Below are 18,752 nucleotides of genomic sequence, written 5' to 3'. Positions count from 1 at the left end.
TAATCATATTAACTGATGAACCCATAGGCATTAACGTCTTTCAGATTAAATATACATTTTTTCGATGTTGCATGACGATTGGCAAGTCTTTTCATAGCCTTAACATCAACAACTTCAGATATGTTGCCATCTAGTGTGACTTATCAGTTATTTATTTTAACCAATTTTAAGAACTTAAGTGCACCTCCAAACCTTATCCGAAGTTTTGGTTTGAGTCTCGAAAACCTCTATGATGGCCTACAATTTATTTTGGTGTCTTATTACAAAATGTAAATCTTCAAAAATGATACAGATCAAACAAGTCTATAAAATGCCTGAAATCTTAAAAATAAATAGTCCAAATAATACATGAAAAGATACACTATTTTCATGAATTGAAACCCCTTTTTCTTCTCATGCCCATACATTTTGAGGTTAATATAATCAATTAAAAGACTTTTGTCAAAACAAAATTTTTCCACTTCAGCAGTAAAGTTTATTTAAAAGTAATTTACTGCTATATAGGCACGCAAAATTTCCATCCCTTTTTAACTTACTACTACCATGAAGCCCATTTTCTGAGGTGATCAACATGACCTACGTATGACCTCTTTCTCTCATCAAACCTCTTCAAAAACCACTAAAGAATGCTCATCTCACTGTAAAATCCCTCCTTAGAGTTGACTCTGAACCTGCTCCTGCTCTGACTTTAGCTTTTCTGTGCTGTGAAATTTCCTCCCAGCCTCAACAGCTTCCCTGTGTAAGTGATGGATATACTGTGAGCTTCGTTTAAATAGTTTTGGAGTTTAGAACATTGATTAGCATAGTGAAAGAATACCGATTTAAGACTTCACCTGAAGGCGTTTACAAGCTCCTTGTTTTCAGGATCCAGCCGAACCCCCTCATAAAATGCACTGGCAGCTTCATCAAATCTCTGAAAAGAGAGAGCGAGAGAGAGAGAGAGAGAGAGAGAGAGTATACATTTCTCAGCTTCATCCAATCTCTCGAAGAGTGTGAGTATACATTTCTCAGAGCCATAAAAGATCATGGTGATACAAAAATCAAGAAAAGAGACTGGCATATTCTTGCTCACCCAATGGGAAGGAAAAGATAGAAATAAAAAATGAGACACAAAGGAAAAAAATATAAACCTGCAACAACCGCAATGCCGCTCCTTCTCGATAACAAGCCTTTGGCCAGTCTGGTTTCGATTCTCTACAAGCCTTGGCATCCACTAGTGCTTGCTCAGCTTGCCCCAACCTGATCCAGCAAAGGCTTCTGTTGGATAGTAAAGCTGCGTTGCTTGGATCCAAGTCAATTGCCTACATTTTAATCACATAAAATTACATTCATTCCCAATTGATCTAAGAAGGGTGAATACCTTAAACTTTCCCTTAGCCCGTTCCAAGCGGTGGATTATGTTAGGTAGGCAGTCAATGTAAAACGTTGTCAAAACTTTCTATGATTCTACGTTATCTGATTATGTTAGTGTGTTCCCCATAAACGAGAAAAGATATGGTGACTTATGGCCTCACTGAGGGTACGACCCTTAATAGAACAGAATGGCAGATCAGAATTCATGTAGCCGTCCCCAAATAGGTGGGGAAAAGACTCTAATGATGAAGATGAAATTCCTTCATTCCCAATCAACCAAGATGTATTTATGACAAAAAATGATAACGGTAACAAACAAGGAGGAGCCCTATCAATGCATAATCTCCTTTTCTTTTCTTTTTTCTAAATCATCTTTTTGTTAAAAAAAGAGAAGAGAGGGAGTGAGAGAGAACAAGTACATCAAGTTAAAACCCTGAAATCAACAAACAGAATCAGTAAACTTGTGGGCTGCTAATCGTACCAGCCAAAAAGAAACTAGGAATTAGGGTGAACAATAAAGCACTCGCACGAATTCTTAAAGCAAATCACTCCACAAGAGCATATGGTTCAGGTTTACAGCCATAGAAGCAGGTTATATACATCGGCTGACCGACCTGTGTATAGGCATATACTGCCAGGAGATAATCCTTGTTCTTAAATGCATCTTCTCCTCTAGATTTTGCCTCCAAAGACTTCTTCTTGGCCTCAGGTGACACCTGTAAATACACAAACCATACTTTTAAGAGATAAAATAATGGGATTGGCTGTACATATAGCATATTGCATATCGATAATCAGATGGTTTATACCAGTGGTTTAAAAAACGGATTGGTGACCCGGATAGAACACCTCAAAAACCCACCCGAATCGGTGACTCGGCGATCCGGATCGAGAATCGGCCAAATCAGTCGGATTAAGCCTTAAAAAAAATTATTTAAATTCATTATAAATGTTGTTTTTCAAGAATCCAATAAGAAATAAGGGTACTACATTATCAATTTATTTTTTTTCATCAATTTGCGAATATTGAGATGTTCTTTCCCTGTTTGAAGATAAATTGTTTTTTGATAAGAAATGCTTGTTGTATTATCTTTTATTTTAATTTTTTCTTTTTATTTTTTTGATGATATTATTATTTTCTTTTTATTTTTTTTGAAAGATAAAAATAAGACGCTTTTTTTTTTCTTTTTTTTATGCCATTATTTTCTTCCTCTTTATTTTTTTTCATGACAATATTTTCTTCATTTATATTATTTTTTTTCCTTTTATTTTTTTGATGATATTATTTTTTGCCTTATATTTATTGAGAAGATAAAAATAGAACACTTTTTTTCCTTTTTTTTATGGCATTATTTTCTTCCACTTTATTTTTTTTTTATGACATTATTTTCTTTCTTGATATTATTTTTTGTGATATTATTTAAGACAAAAATAAAACACAAAAATAAAACACATTTTTTTTGTGACATTATTTGACAAAAGAAAAAGTATTTTTTATGATATTTGACAAAAAGAAAAAAGTTAACACCATGGAGGTTCAAACCTGAGACCTCCCGTATAGAAGTCCAATGTGATAACGAACTCCCCGCTGCACCACATTTAGCATATTCCGCTATAATAAATCAATATATTAATTTAACATCTCAATGTTGGGCATTGAGAATTGTCTCACATCAAAGAGAGGTGGGACAAACCTTGGGTATATAAACAATTGAACCATCAGCTCTTCTAAACAATATGCTGGGATGGGAACCACGTGCGGTGCACATAAGATTTTTGCACACGCGCGATGCACGCGAGATGTATTCACATATGCGAAACACGCAAGATGTATTCACACGAGCAGAGCATGGTGACCTCAGCCACAACATATATTGTGACGTCATACTGGCGAGAACCGCAGGTTTATGACATCATGAAGGCGGTTTACTGCTCAGAACCAACGATTCTACTCTAAAACTGGGCGATTCCCGGTTTTACACAAAAATCAGCACAGGGTCACCAATTCCCGTGCCAACTCGAGAGAGTCCGTTGCGACTCGCCGATTTTTAAACCACTGGTTTATACAGTATAGCCCACTTATTAGCACTACAAAGACAAAAAAATTGTTGTGTACTAACTTGTTCCGGCTGGTTTTTGACGCCTTATATCTTAGTTTGCTCTTGAAGAGACTTTCCAAATACTGAGTCTTGAGAGCGTATCATCTTCATTGGCATGGCAGGCATATTTTGGATTACGACTCCATACTGGACCCATGCGATAGCTCAAACCCAAATATAATCTGAGTAACGAGAGCCAACCTACACTCTTAACCTCGAAATCATATTCTTGATTAGGACTACCAGGGCCATGTGATAGTTCCAGCCCATATCTCATACCTCATATTCGTTTTGGGTCCCCATTTTTTAAAGAGTACATTGTCGAAAACCATGCCCATAGTTCCCGCATAGATTCATACCTACAGTACCCAAAGTGAATTCAAAGGGTTGATATACTTTACCCCTTAGAGGACAACATACATGCAAACTTTGAGAGAGAAAGCCAAAGGGTATGTTTGACAAATCATCCCGTCCTTTCCTGCAGTAGCGGGAAGTGCAAGACAGAACAATTGTTCCATCTCTTCCAGCAGTAGCAGGAAGGATAGAACCAAAATACTCTCTCTTCTAACAGTAGCAGGAAGGATAGAACTAAAATATTGCCTGGATCCCATCCAGTAGTAACTGGATAGGCAAAACCAAGACGTTTCCCTTAACGGATGATACTCTCAAAGATTGCGAGACGCCACATTTTTGCTCATCTTTCCCTTACTTCTCCTGGTGGTAGCTGGAAAGGTAAAGGCTGGTATATGTAATCCCTTTAACGACATGTGTGCCACTCTCACAAAGTTATCCTCAAGGAGAGTGATGCACCACCATTCATGCCCCTCATCATACAGTTACCTATATATATATATATATATATATATATATATATATATATATATATATATATATGGGTTATTCTAGAATTCACCATACTAACGGTGATTTTAGAAAAGTCTACTCCCAAACTTTGGACAGTAAGTTGCCCTTAAAATAATTACAATTACATGAATGTATTTTTCATTATCACATTAACAAAGGGCATAAGATGTAATTTAAAATAAAAGACCTCCTCCCGTGGAGCTCGAGAATCTCTCCCTCTCTCTCTCTTCATGATGAAGCCACTCAAACACTCTCTCTCTCTACCCTTGTGAAGCCTCCAAAACTCTCCCTCTATGTCTCTCCTTCCCCACTGTGAAGCCCACAAATCTCTCTTACTCAATGTCTCTCTCTCTAAACTCCCAAAATCTCTATCTTCCACTTTCACGCCCCAGCACAAAGCTGCAACAAGTAAAACACTTTGCTTTGCTTTCCGAATTCAAGATAAAAAAAACATAGAAAGAGAGCTCCATTAAACATTTGGATGCCTTTCTAATTCTATTCCCCCTTCTAGGAAAGAAACAAAAATAAGAGAGATAGAAAGAACCAGGACTTCACTAGAAAGAGAGAGAGAAATAGGAAGAAGCTTGCCTAAAAGGATGGCATGGCCGATTTCTCTCACATTTATCTGTGGGTTTCAATTCTACAAAGGAAGAAACTAAAAGGAGTTGCAGGGCGATTGAATGAGCGGTTGCTGGTTCTGAGCAATGGTGCTTTGCGGCAGCCATCTCTGTCTCTCATCTCTGTCTCTCTCTCTCTATCTACCCCGTGAAGCCCCCAAATCTCTCTCTACCCCATGAAGCCCCAAAATTTCTCTCTCTCTCTCTAACCCCGTGAAGCCCCCAAATCTCTCTCTACCCCATGAAGCCCCAAAATTTCTCTCTCTCTCTCTAACCCCGTGAAGCCCCCAAAACTCTCTTTCTCTATCCCATGAATCCCCCAAATCTCTCTCTCTCTACCCTGTGAGTCAACAATTACATCTTATGCCCTTTTTTAATGTGACAGTGAAGAATACATTCATGTAATTATAATTATTTTAGGGGCAACTTACTGTCCAAAGTTTGGGAGTAAACTTTTCTAAAATCACCATTAGTATGGTGAATTCTAGGCCATAATTTCATACAACGGTTTGATAGTAATATAATGAAACAATCTTCAAAAATCATGTTAGGGCCATTTGTCCGACCCTAATTTTTAAATTTACACTCTTTTCATAATAATGAACAATCACAAAAATCAAAATTTGAAAGCACAACCTAAAAAATGTTTTTTTAGCCCAATTAAACATAGGAAAATTGTTTCATGCAAGTTAGATGGCATTTTTACAATATGTGGTCCAGAGGTATAAAGCATACATCTTTAAGATGGATGTAAATAGGTGGTCCATCTAAAAACAATTGTAACTAACAGTCAAATTGTTTTCTTAATATTATTATTATTTCTAGTTTTCAAAAAAAAATATTCATATTCATGATCTTCATGTTAAAGATTATATATTCTCTAAAAATTAGGATCAAATTATATTTAAAAAATATATTTATTGCCAAGCCCGCATTTCTACAATATGCAGGCTAGCCGCAAAGAAACCATATCCATTAATATAGGTCATCCATTTCAGTAAGATGCTCAGATCTAGACCTTAGAAGGATCCTTTTCCTTTCCAAATTTTTTAGATAACTTCATTATCATTAGATTAACAATGGTAAAAAAGAAAAAATTGCTTTTGAATTCATAAAGGCCTAGATCTTAAAATTCACCAAATGGCTAGTCTAGATTCATTGTTGGAGGGGACTCATTTTGACCATATTTAAGGTGTATATTGAATTTTATTTTTTGTGATTGATTATTGAGATACAGAGCGTATATCTGCAAAATTTGGGGTCATACAAATTCCACAAACATGGTTTTCTAGAAGTATGGTTTCACTATATTACAATAACACACTGACATACAATAACACACTGACATGAGATCATTCCCCTATATCTATATCCAAAGCAACCACCCACTACTGATAATGAATCCCATCATCTTAATGGTTCATTAAGCAACCGCATGCTATCCCACTACCATGAACGTGACCAACTGCAATCAGCTGAAGCACTTCTATAAATAGCAGCAGCTGAGCCCGAGGGACAGAAAAAGAAAAAGGAAAAGGAAAAGAAGCAAGCTTTTGACTGGTGATAGCAAGCGGAAGCTTCAAAGAAATCCTAGAGGATCACAGCCTTTTAGGGAAAGAGTCAGGCCCTCCTCATATCAAGACCCATACTCGAGTAAGGCCATACTATTCTGAGCCAATTGCCCCTCTTCTCTAAAACAGTTATCTTCTATCCCGTATTTGTATCTGACTAAACACAGGGGTTTCAACTTTTAACCTCCTTTCTTTCGAGGGTGAATGAAATAAACATACAGGTATCAGTATAACCCATATATATATACATCGGCCCTCATTACATCAAGAAGATCCATACTCAAGTAAGGCCATATTAATCTTAGCCAATCGCTCCTCTTCACTAAAACAGTTATCTTCTATCCCGTATTTGTAACCAACTAAACACAAGGGTTTTAACCTCCTCTCTTTCGAGGGTGAATGCAATAAACATACAGGTTTACAATATATATCTATATATATATATATATATATATATATATATAGCGATTTCAAAGGATACTGGTTTAGGGTGTTGTTTGACAGCTTGCATCGTTACATTCTCTAGGCATTTTCCCTACTTGTTAAATAGTATAGTAACTAGCATTTACAAGTATTTAACACTACATAATTGATTTCAACCAAAAGCAATCCATTAGAGGAGAGAATAGTCCACACAAGGAAATGAGACATCTAAAAATCTTCCAATTTTTTAATTAAATATGAAGTCATTAAACTAACAAATTATGGCCCTTGCTGGAAATAATGTTGACACCATCCTCCTAGTAGTTGAAATTAAAAAAAACAAATCCATATGGATAAATCAACATAATCACTCTCTCCACTCTACATTACGGTTGTTGGTGTGGACCAGGGCCCTCAATTCCTGTCACCAGATGATTGGTCAGAGCTGCAATTGCATGACCTAGGTGTTTTGAGTTTGGTGTAATTTGACGAAAACTTGAAGATGTTTCAGTGGAGTCCCAGAAAGATCTCAGTGGTTTCTCATCTTGTTTATGTTCACCTTATGTTAGGGGTTTCTGGTTTCTTTGCGGTTAGCCACGTCTGTCTATGATCAACAATTATATGAACATGGAGTAAAGATCTTTATGGCAGCTAAAGGTTCTATGAACTAGCATAACCAAACTTTTGGTTATCTAGGGAAGAAAACAACAAAAACTAACCATTGCAAAGAGTTGGAATGTAGTGCCCAGTGGTAAAATTGAGGATACAGATGCAAGGTTACTTCATGAAAAGTTCTTGTGAGCTAATAAATCATATTGAATTCCTGACCGCGAAATCCAGCAGCAATAATAGTGTAACTACTTAAAAGCAAAAAAGTGATTTCTACTTTATAACAAAATACAATAAAATCTCCAATGGTGAAGTCCATTTTTCTTCAAATTTGCATTTCCACAATTTGAAGAAAGGTTCTGCACAAATCCAAATTGACAGAGAAGAAAAAACCCCAATAGAATAATTTGTTCTTTGGAATGGTAACTAAAGCACAAATAATATCCAACTGTCAGCAAGGGAGTTACCTCAATCATCTCTTGCTTTTGTGAGTTGGCCTCCATTGAAATTTCACTTCTCTCTGAAGTTTCCAACTCCCTCTACATCAGACAGTAAGTTAAAACCCAACATGATGATAAATATATAGTAGAAGGAAAAAAATAATAAAGCAAAACTTAATTCATCCACTGTGTGAGAGACGAGTAACTAGATACAATTGGTAACTTAATGAACATTTGAAGTGATTTAATGCCCAAGAATGTGCAAATTACCGGTTCATTGGCAGCTTGTGACTCTGTATGTGCAATTATTCCTTCAATGCTCCACTTTGAAATTCCTGGAATGGAGGATGTCAAAGGGAAAAGTGCCTCAACTGCTTCACGGTTACCCCTCCCTGCGGCAACTTGTATTGGCTTCAGCCCATCCTGTGGTAAAAATACTCCATAAATAATGATGCCAAAAACAGCTATTTCTTGTCCTACAAGAGATTCCACATTAAAGATCATCAGCATTTCTTATGGGAACTTCAATTGCAGTGAATAAAGTTCGCGTCCATGAAGTACTGCCGTAGTCTTACCACCAAAGTTAATATTCTGACAAATGTTAGGCTTTGTATTAGGAATGTCCTTAACCACTTTTTTTGTTTCCATCCAAAGCATTATCTATGCATTGATTTGACCCTAATAAGAGCGCTATTTCTAAATGTCAAGCCTGTCTCTTCCTCTTCGTCTTGATTGGGTAATCAGGATTTCTAATACAGGAAGAAATTACTGCTGCCTGCTGGTACTCTTGTTGATTCTGGTTGTTCCTAATGCAAGTTGGATTTTGGTCTACATCTAGACAAATTTATCCAGAAAAGACTTCACTTTAAAAAACATATTAAGGACGTGAGAACCTCAACTAAGACAAAGTTTACTGCTTTAAATAATTGGGGTGTCATGTGTTGTACGAATTACACATCACTTTAAAACCACAGCCATTTCACAAATGCAAATACAAATAGGTTTTATATATCTTTCTACTTTATTGCATACGCTACATTCTGTAAGGATCATTTTCTTGATAGTTAAGGTCTAAAGGAAACATTTATAAAGATTCCTAGTTGCTATTGCAACCTTAAATTGGATGATTAGTTCACGAATATCAATCACAAACATATGAATGTGACCGAAACTAACTTGGACCCAGAGATAAGAATAGCTAACAAAGCCAAGAAAAAAGTCCATGCCAGGAGCCAAACCTCATCAATGGCATTCGGATCAGCTCCAGCTTTCAATAAGCAATTAGTTATTCTTACATCTACACCATCAGCTGCAATATGCAATGATGTTGCTCCACCTGCACTAGCATTCGGATTAGCACCTGCCTATATGAAGAAAATGAGACGTCAGTACTATAATCACATAAATATATTAGTCATCTTGCAAAACAGAGAAATGCATCCCATAAAAATATTTGTACAAGAAAAAAAGAAACCAAGGTAAAAAATTCAGGTCATCAAAGATATGATAGTGATGATTACAACTGTGATGCTTACTACAATAATACACATCTTTCTTTGGAGGTTAGAATAACAGATCTCTCCCTCTTCCTGTTACTGGTGAGTGATAACAATATTTGATATCAGTTAGGCACAGGATTTAGAAGCCCAATAAGTATTTCAAGATCCCCAAACACAGAAAACCAAAATCAGCCATACCACAATACAAGTAAAATCATTTTATTTGCTCACATGAACAAAATCCTAGTTAACAATATGGCAAAGCAATACTGAACCACAATAATCCAATACCTATGGACTTTCTTATCCAGAAAATCGAACTTTCAAGTATTTGTATCAAATTGTTTTTCATGCTGCAAAATTATACTAGCGGTTATCATGTGACTTGCATAGAAAATAACATGGTCGAAGCTATTTGAGTGATTTCTTTTGCAAATAATATGAATAAAACATCAGAATATCTCTTTTTTTTCTTCATTGCACACAAGATCAGAATATTTAAATAGATAAATGTACCGAGAAATATTCCTTGTTAAAATCAAGCAAAGTTACAAATATCCACAATAATCGCAGCAGAAATCCATAGAAAGCAGATAGGGGACAATTTCCTACTCTATTCTATTCGTCATATATAGCTGGTGCTTCAAATGTGTAGTTTAGTACCTAAAGTTGCATGTCATTTGCCTGTATATTTGTGGTGCTTGTAATTGCACATAAAATATATAATACAATAATGTTTCCAATTCTCCCCTCATTCAAGAGGAGACAACAATTCCCCAGAGAATTATACGAAAACAATATTGTTAGGCAAGAGAACTTTCTAGAATCAACCAAACATCATAATGATGCCCTTACTAGTTTAAAAAGAGTCTCACCTGAACCAGCAACTCCAAACTTTCCAATGACCCAGCAGCCACAGCAGATAAAAGAGGGGTAATATTGTCCTCAGTTTCAGCATTAGGCTGCAAAAGAAAAAGGAACACATCACACATGTATAAGCTCAATATAACAGGAACTTTACTACAAGCACAAGAAAAGCTCATCTATCAAGAGCATGAAAATTTAGGGTTACTTTCAGTACACTCAACATTACATATTTCTCCAGCCCTTTATACCTATAAAGGGCATTTTTACTAATTTTAATGAAAGGATTATTTACCTATTAGTGGAGAATGGGTACCAAGCTTGAATGGTTAAGGTGTTGACAAATGCGGCAACACATCTACAGTTCAATTCCCCCCGCTAAGGAGGGCATTGGAAATTATGTACTCGTTACAGTTTTTATTACCCATAGGGCCAGTTTTCATTATTTCACTGAAAGGAATATCTACCTCATAGTTGGGAACCAAGCTTGAAAGGTAAGAGCGTTGACAATTGCAGCAACACATCCCACGTATGAATACATAGCTAACCCACCCAAAAGAAATACCCAATACTCCAATAGCATTTCTGTAAGAATATCATTTGCTCAATGCAAGCAATACATCCTTCCATGCACTGTTTCATCCATTTTGTTGTTCACATATGGTGTCAAAGTCCTATAACATGGTTCTCTTGAGTTCAGGTCCTATTCCTTACTTGCTTCCTGATTGTGTGACTTTATTCTGTTAGAAGCAGAGATCAATAAAATTGACCCTGAATTGGTTATCAGTGCTCCAGAAAAAGTGCCTTGCAGATCGAAGTAGGCAAATTCTCATGCGAGGTTTCTCAAATCATCTTGAAACAGGGAGAACAGCTTTGATTTACTGTCTAGTTCTCTTTTGTCATGGACGGCAGACAACAGATATTCGTCGTAATATGCTTTTCATTGTGTTTTTCAGGAAAAACATTATGAAGCTCCAGCAACTATTATTCTGTGACAATGAATTGGTATTGTAATACCTTTTAGGCTTATGTTCTCAATCTGACAACTCTCCATTGAATACCATCTAACACAACTTATTTTATGAGAGGCTTAAAGGAAGAAACTCCTAAATCCACTTTAAAATAGCATTTAAGATGGCAATCACCAAGGATGATGAACTTTGGAAAATGCCTTACATTAGCATGGTACTCCAATAAAGTCTTCACAGTGCCTTGCTTGCAATTACCTGCCGCCCAAATCAGTGGAGTACCAGCATCACTAGGCGTATCCACATCAACCCCCTTAGAAAGTAAGATGCTCAGCAACTCATTACACCCTGCAACCATATTATGCAGCTTATGATTTCACCAGAAGATCAAAAAACTAGGAAAGCTCAAAGCTATTCTAATCAGTTTCTACTTCAAAATTGTCTTATGAAATAGAAGAAGCAAGGCCAGCAAAAATCACCAACTTCTAACCCCTCAGTATATGTAGATCTCTAGATCATCACATGTACTAAAAAATCTATCGTTCCTAAACCATGAAACTAGTCAGAGAGGTAAAGGAACTGTCATGTAAACACATTTGTATATCATCAGATAATACGAAGCAACTAGAGAGAAAAGGAAAATAAGCCTTGCACGTTTGACATGATAATAGAGATTATTCCCATGTGTAGAGAAAATGGATCCAGGTAAACAGAATCAACCTTAAAAATCTCGAGTGGCTGCACTTCATCCATCAAATTATATAAATAAGAAAGTTCTGAACAAGGAAAAGAAGCCAAAGACCTGTTCCTGCAGCATGATGCAAGGAAGTAGCCCCCAATTCATGAGAAGTAGTTGTGGGATCTGCACCATGCTCAAGTAGATATTTAGCAGTGGTCAAGTGTCCCTGTCTGGCTGCATGAACAAGAGGAGTCTCACCTGCAAAGCATGCAAAAAAATATGATATTTTTTTTTTGAGAGAAAAAAAAAATCCAATCATTTAAAAGAGGAGTCTCAATAATTTTTTTGGCTGCATGACATTTTCTTATGATATTTTAGAATTCAGATACCTTCAATCATTTACTTTGGGGGAAATTAATGTAAAAATCCTCTATATTTGTAGGAATTAAAAGTAGTCCGGTAAGTTTTATACTTTTTGCCGAAGCCCCGCTTTTTCAGATTCCCTCCCCCCCTTCCCCCACCAAGTAAAATGCCCCTAGTTCTGCACTTGAAGTGGCAAAACGAAAATTTTTCCTTCAAGTCAAAAATGGATCCAGCACTTCAAACGCCAAACCCATTACTTTGAGAGGAGAGATGGGTTCGGCACATGAAATGTCCAACCCTTCTTTTCACATAAAACTTATAAGTATCATATGGGTTTGGCAACTATAATAACTCCACCATTACCAGTCCCAATCCCAGATAAGAAAAGAGGAGGGTTGTGCTGGATTGGCAGCCAGCAAAAAACTTTTGCCACATCCCTATCATGAATCCTCATCCAACTGGCAGAACAGAATTCATGTAGCCGGCCGCAAATAGTCGGGATAAGGCTCGAATGATGATAGATTTGGTAACCCAAGGCCAAACCATATGACACTTTGTGGAAGTTTTGTGTGTAGTACGTTCAGCACTTCATGCTTTACTATGGCTCTACTGCTATCTATCTCTCCTTGCAATTGTAGTACCCTACCCAAAACTCAAAAGAATTTAAGTCTTAAAGGTTTTGGTCTTTGGACCGCCATTGTCTAAATAGTCCTTCAATTAAGGGACCACAACCCCTAAAATTGAAGAACCACTTAAGCATTCATTCTCCACTGGACCATAACTCACAAGTCCTGAATTTTTTGTGAGTTCTAGGTTCAGCACTTGAAACGCGGAACACAACACTCACAAGAATTTCTTAAGTGTCAAATAAGGTTTGGCACTTGAGGTGCCAAACCCACATGACATAATATTTCTTTTGTGAAAAGATGTGTTCGGCATTTCAAGTTCCGAACCCATATTTTCTCTCAAAATAGTTAAAAGACATGAAGAAAAAGAAACTCGGATCGCTGCTTCAAGTGCTGAACCAGGGGCAATTTGGGGAACAATCTGACAGAAAAAGGACTTGGGCATTAAATGCAGATGTAGTAAATTTAGGGCTATTCTTTAATTCAAAAAAAAAAAAAAAAAAGAATTTTTCATTAATGTCCCTTTATTTTATGATTAATTTAGAATACCCAATCTAAGAATATGTAAGAATATAATACAAACTTTTCATAGTAAAATGAATTTGAAGACCTTAAGTCTTGACTCACATAAATCAAGTTCTATCTTGGATATCCACTAGGATCCCAAGCTAAATGTATGAACATCATGTAACCTAGAACAATTCCCATATTCTTCTCTTCATATGCATTCTTAGTTTGAAATAATAGTCTGTTGCTTGGATCTAACATTTGGAAGAACCCACAACCATCTCTTTACAATTCCAATGATACCTATAATCGCTTCGCAAACCACATTCAAAATCATTCTACTGATGGACCCTTGAACCAATTGGAACTCTCCACTCAAATAATCTAATTAAAAGAAAACAAAGGAGACTGATAAACCAACCTTAACATCCAAAGAAGTTTTCAGAGAGAGAGAGAAAGAGAGGCATAAAAGGACAACTTAGATACACATTAGATCATGAATTTTTACAATAAGTCTATCTATAGAAGTATCTCTGTATAAAAAACGATAATTCTGATAACATGACACATATAAAAGCATCACAAATACTGGAGGAGAAGTTTGTAGCAGAAGTACCATAATCATCTTTGGGATCGATGCTCAGTCCCAACTCCAACAAATACTTGCATATCTCAGTCTTACCCTCTCGAGCTGCAAAGTGAAGAGCCCCACGTCCATTTGCATCCTTAACATCTGCAATTGTTTTTGCTAATAATTCCTTTCCCTCATCAAGTTGAGCAGCCAATTCTGGACAAACAATAGAAAACCCATTCTTATTCTAAATATAATGACCTAAATTAACCCCCCAATTCTTCCTAATCAATGAATACACACAGAATGAAGATGTAACATATAACCAGATTTACTTCTTCTCAACATAGTACCCTCCAATAATTCCCCAGTTTTCCTAAGACAGTGAACCACATATAAAAATATTAAAAACAAGAATTCCTTTCCCTCATCTACATATATACGAGAACAAATGTATCACTTTCAAATTACTTACAACTCTTACTTTTCCAAATTACTTAAAATCTCGCCCTCTTTTTCTCACCCTCTCTCCAAAAATCCCATCGGTAAAATCCCTTAATAAAAAATACTTGAATTTGTTATATAAATCTAACAATGAATTTGAGTAACCATCTATACTAAAAAGTCTCATTCATTTTTTATCCAAATCTTGATTTTAAAAAACTAGCAAGAAGCACATGCAATGCTTGTTTCAATTATTTTGATTGCAAGACGAAAGGGTAATGCTAATTTTTTTCTGAAAAAACAAAATCCTTAAAATCTATTAATGTTTACTCCTTAAATGGGATAAAGTTATTATTATTACTATTTTTTGAGAATATTTGACTTGAATATTATACGAATATGAAGGCTAACAGCTAGCTCGCATAATGCCGCTACTTGTCCAAAAAAGGGCAGATTCAACCTGCTAAAGACAAAAAGAACAGAAAAAGGGAATGAAGATTGAGAAATTGCAAAAGGATAAACGCATGTCTTTACATCGATCCCTATACAAAAAATGGCTACCGAAAGAGCAACATTGTTTCGAAAAACGGCCCGCCCGGTGCCTAGGCAGCCCCCTAGTGCCTAAGAGGCCATAGGCTGCCTTGCCTAGGTGTGGGGGGAAGTTCCTAGCAGACGCCCAGCACCGAGTCCTGGGCTGGAGCCCAGGAACTTATATAAAAATGGCGAGAATTGTTCTTTCTTTTCTTTTCTTTTTTTTTTCTTTTTTTTTTTTTTTTATATTGGGCCATTATGTATCATTTTAATCCATGAAAAGGGGGTATTCTAACCCCCAAAAGTTAAAAGGAACTCTTCTTATGCCCTAGAAACAACAAAAATTGATCGATTTTGCTTCTTTCTTTTTTTTTTGAAACAATAAGATTTTGAGAAGTTTGTAAAATTATCCAAAACCTTACCATTTCTCCTGGCAATCAATTTTAGGGTCTGAATAAAATTTTAGAAAACTTTTGGGGTGATTTTGAGCTTGTTAGACAACCAAAACATTAAGAAATTAAAGATATCCTCTTTCTTCTCATTTGTATAGCATCCATTGCACAGCATCATTTTGTATTTGTCATTTGGTCTCATTGGAGACTTGGAGTCTATATAACGATTGCATGAATTATGGACTATAATATGGTATATGGACACTAAATAACTAATACAATGTGTACTTGTGTTCTTCTTTTTTTTCACTATTTTAGCTATTTAAAGAAGCAAAAAGGAACCGGCGGGGCTCCTAGGGACCGCCCAGCATTTTTTAAGACCTTGAAGAGCGATGATCTAGAGCAGAATTGAGGGGACCTGGCAGTAGTACATATCATCCAAGATCCAAAGAGAGTCTGACAGAATCCTTCCAACACACCACTGAAAAAGGGAAGGAGGGAAGTGTGTAAAAACCAAAGGGCACTAGTGACATGTGAAGTAAACAATGGGCACCAAACTGGATTTAAAGATGACCAACTATGTCCTAAAGCCCCTTGCTTCGCCAGTGAATAAGCTTCAGCATTAAAAATGGTGATACGTGAAGTAAACTTTGGGCACCAAACTGGTGTTAAAGATAAACAACAGAGGTCCCAAAGCCCCTTGCTTAGCCAGTACATGGGCTTCAGAATTAAATTCTTTCCAAACATGTTTAAAAGCAACTTCTTGTGAATCAAATAGCCCAAAAAAATTGATAAAAATATTTGCTGCAAACACCAAGGTGCACAGACTATTACATTTTGGAGTCTCCCTCTACAAGGTGGGAGGTAACCCAAATTTTGTCAAGTTGTGTACAGGGCCTGAGCTTTCATCATGGTTGAGTGAACTGCAAGTATGGCACCTGAGAAAGCACAACCTGTGATGTACTATCCCCCATTTTGCCTAGGAAGCAACCATTGAGGTTCAGCTCGCTGTCTCCCAGCACCAGGGGGAGTCAATGGCCAGGTCAAAGAATTTACATAGGCCTAGAATGCATAACAGAGAAGCACTTAAACAGTTTATGGTTCTTGGCCCAGAAAATAACTTTAGCTACAATACCATCGAAAACTGTTTCTGTACAAGTCAAATGTCCCTCAAGGACTTGACCATTCCGTCCAGCCAAATGCACCAAATTGTGGCCAGGAGAGTGGCCCTCCTCAAAAGTAGCCAACATGTGGGAGAGGGAATTAAGTTGAGAACAGTTGAATCACTGATTTTGGTCTAACCTGGATGACCAGATTTTGCTTGCTTCTAGAGAACTGTAGGAAGAGGTGGTCAATCATTTATTCCTCACTCTTGCAGATGATAAAACGATTAGCAAGGAGATACCTCAACATATCAGCTGGTTGCAAGATGAGGCTTTTTTGGAGAGAACCACCCAATTAAGGGCATGTATTTTAGTGGCCCAGTTTGTAAGGTCTCCCTCAACAGGTGACCTACCCTAGAGTCTCGCACTGTAGGGTTCTACTCTCATTGAATGCCAAATGTCCTGACCCTTAACTATGATTTAATATATGTAAAATAGATAATTAGAAAATGTTAGATAGAGAATTAAACGGCTACAATAATAGATAATGGATTATGAATGAAAAATTATGGATTAAAAAAGAAAAAAAGTTAATTAAATGTTTTAATTAAATAAATCTCAGCATGAGCATCACCCAACACATGTGGCATTAGTTGGTCCAGGTTATGATCTTGTTAAGCAATTCCCCAAATTCTTCCAAATCACTCAATCATATGTCAAAATGATGAATGAATGATCTAAAACAATTGCAAATCAATAAATCACAAGTCAATATGATGAATGACCAGAATCACCACTTCCTCTCAGCATAATGCCCTAAATCAATTCCCAGTATCTTCACAATCAATTACATGAAAGAAATACCAAATATCAACTACGCATATTTAAAATTTACATATCCAAAACTGAAACCACCAACAAATTACAATGTCATACATGAAAGATAGATACCATAAAATTCAGTAACTCGAAAAAATTCATCAAAAACCAGAGAAACACAAAGCACATTCGTGGTAATGATCAAGAGGCATGAAAAAAATATACACAAATTACAATGTCATGCATGAAAGATAGATATCATAAAATTTAGCAACTCGAAAAAAATAAAAAATGCATAATAAAAAACCAGATAAACACAAAGCAAAATCATGGCAATGATCAAGAGACATGAAAACAATATACATATTAAAGTTAAGCCCAAAGAAAGTGCATGCTTCACATGGAAAAGAAAAAACTCACTCTTGAAGAGGTCCAGGTTGCCAGTACAGGCAGCACTGAGAAGCTTCTGAACTTTATCCCTGACTGCATGTGAGAAAAAAAGTAATAAGGGAAAAAATAAAATTAAGTTAGAAGTTAGAAGTAAGGTAAAGAGTTAAAAAATAATTGGAAGAACAAATAGGTGAAGAGGAAAGAAGATATGGAGTTAGGGCGTATAAACCTGCAAGAGCAGCAGAGGGATCCGAAGGTAGGATAGGCGCCGCCATGCGATAGAACTATGGAGACAGAGAGTTTCTGGTATGAGCTGAGAGATAAGATTTCTGCTTCGATGAGATTCTGCGGAGAGAGAAACGAGGCTTTCCACTGTGATGAAAGCAAAAGAGTTAAAAAGTTGTGCGTGCATCGTACGAAAGAAAGTTCTCAAGGCTTTTAAGATTGCGCGAGAGAACGTTCCGGAGGCTTTAAGAATGCGCGCCAGACAAGGAGAAATCGGGTCGTATGGTCAACCCGTCAGGTCCAGAGGGGTCGGGCCTTTAATACTAGTTGGTCACAATTTCTTACAACTATTCGATATGATGTAAAATTTGATAGTTTAGATGTGAGAAATAAAAATTTAAAATTGAGCTTGGTCAAAAAAATAAATACACCCACTTAATTTAAAATCCAATGGTCAAGATTAATGTCATGTATCACAAATAAATAGTCTCATTATATGATACCAAAAATATGTATGATTGCTTAAATTTTATTTTTATATCTAGTCATAAAATTTAAAGCTTCAAAAATAATATAGATCTGCTTAATCTATGAACACTTTAAAATCTTAAAAATCGACGGTTTAGATAATGCATTACCAGATATAATCAAGACTTGAAGTTTTCTTTTTTTTTAGATAATTTAATACGGAAAACAGGTCCCAACCAATTTTTTCATAAAGATTAGGGAGTTTGTTTCTTTTTCTTTTTTTTAATGTGTCTTTGGTAGTGTCAACAGGATTGGAAACCACAACCA

At 36.3% G+C, this 18,752-nt stretch overlaps 1 protein-coding gene across 2 annotated transcripts; it reads right to left on the bottom strand.

The window, feature by feature from the left end:
- Positions 1-304: 304 nt before the first annotated feature.
- TPR10 (ankyrin repeat family protein) lies at positions 305-18,141 on the bottom strand. 2 transcript variants are annotated; one of them, XR_016051830.1, is made up of 14 exons: positions 17,962-18,141; positions 17,763-17,825; positions 14,099-14,269; positions 12,110-12,244; positions 11,516-11,655; positions 10,351-10,437; positions 9,215-9,340; positions 8,247-8,399; positions 8,004-8,075; positions 3,474-3,811; positions 1,968-2,069; positions 1,131-1,301; positions 834-913; positions 305-735 (listed from the first exon to the last, which is right to left on the bottom strand). XR_016051830.1 is itself a non-coding variant. In XM_006838787.4 (13 exons), exons 1-13 carry the CDS (start codon positions 18,005-18,007, stop codon positions 654-656), a joined length of 1,428 nt encoding a protein of 475 aa, XP_006838850.1. In that variant the 5' UTR covers positions 18,008-18,141; the 3' UTR covers positions 305-653. The 2 variants fall into 2 exon arrangements, 1 of the variants encoding a protein (XP_006838850.1); XM_006838787.4 differs by lacking the exon at positions 3,474-3,811.
- Positions 18,142-18,752: the final 611 nt, after the last annotated feature.

The sequence above is a fragment of the Amborella trichopoda genome, chromosome 3 (assembly GCF_054954075.1).
Source record: "Amborella trichopoda isolate Santa Cruz 75 chromosome 3, AtrichopodaSantaCruz75HAP2 v2.0, whole genome shotgun sequence".
Taxonomy (NCBI): domain Eukaryota; kingdom Viridiplantae; phylum Streptophyta; class Magnoliopsida; order Amborellales; family Amborellaceae; genus Amborella; species Amborella trichopoda.
Note: the sequence above shows the minus strand (reverse complement) of the source record. Positions and strands in the feature narration are given on the sequence as shown.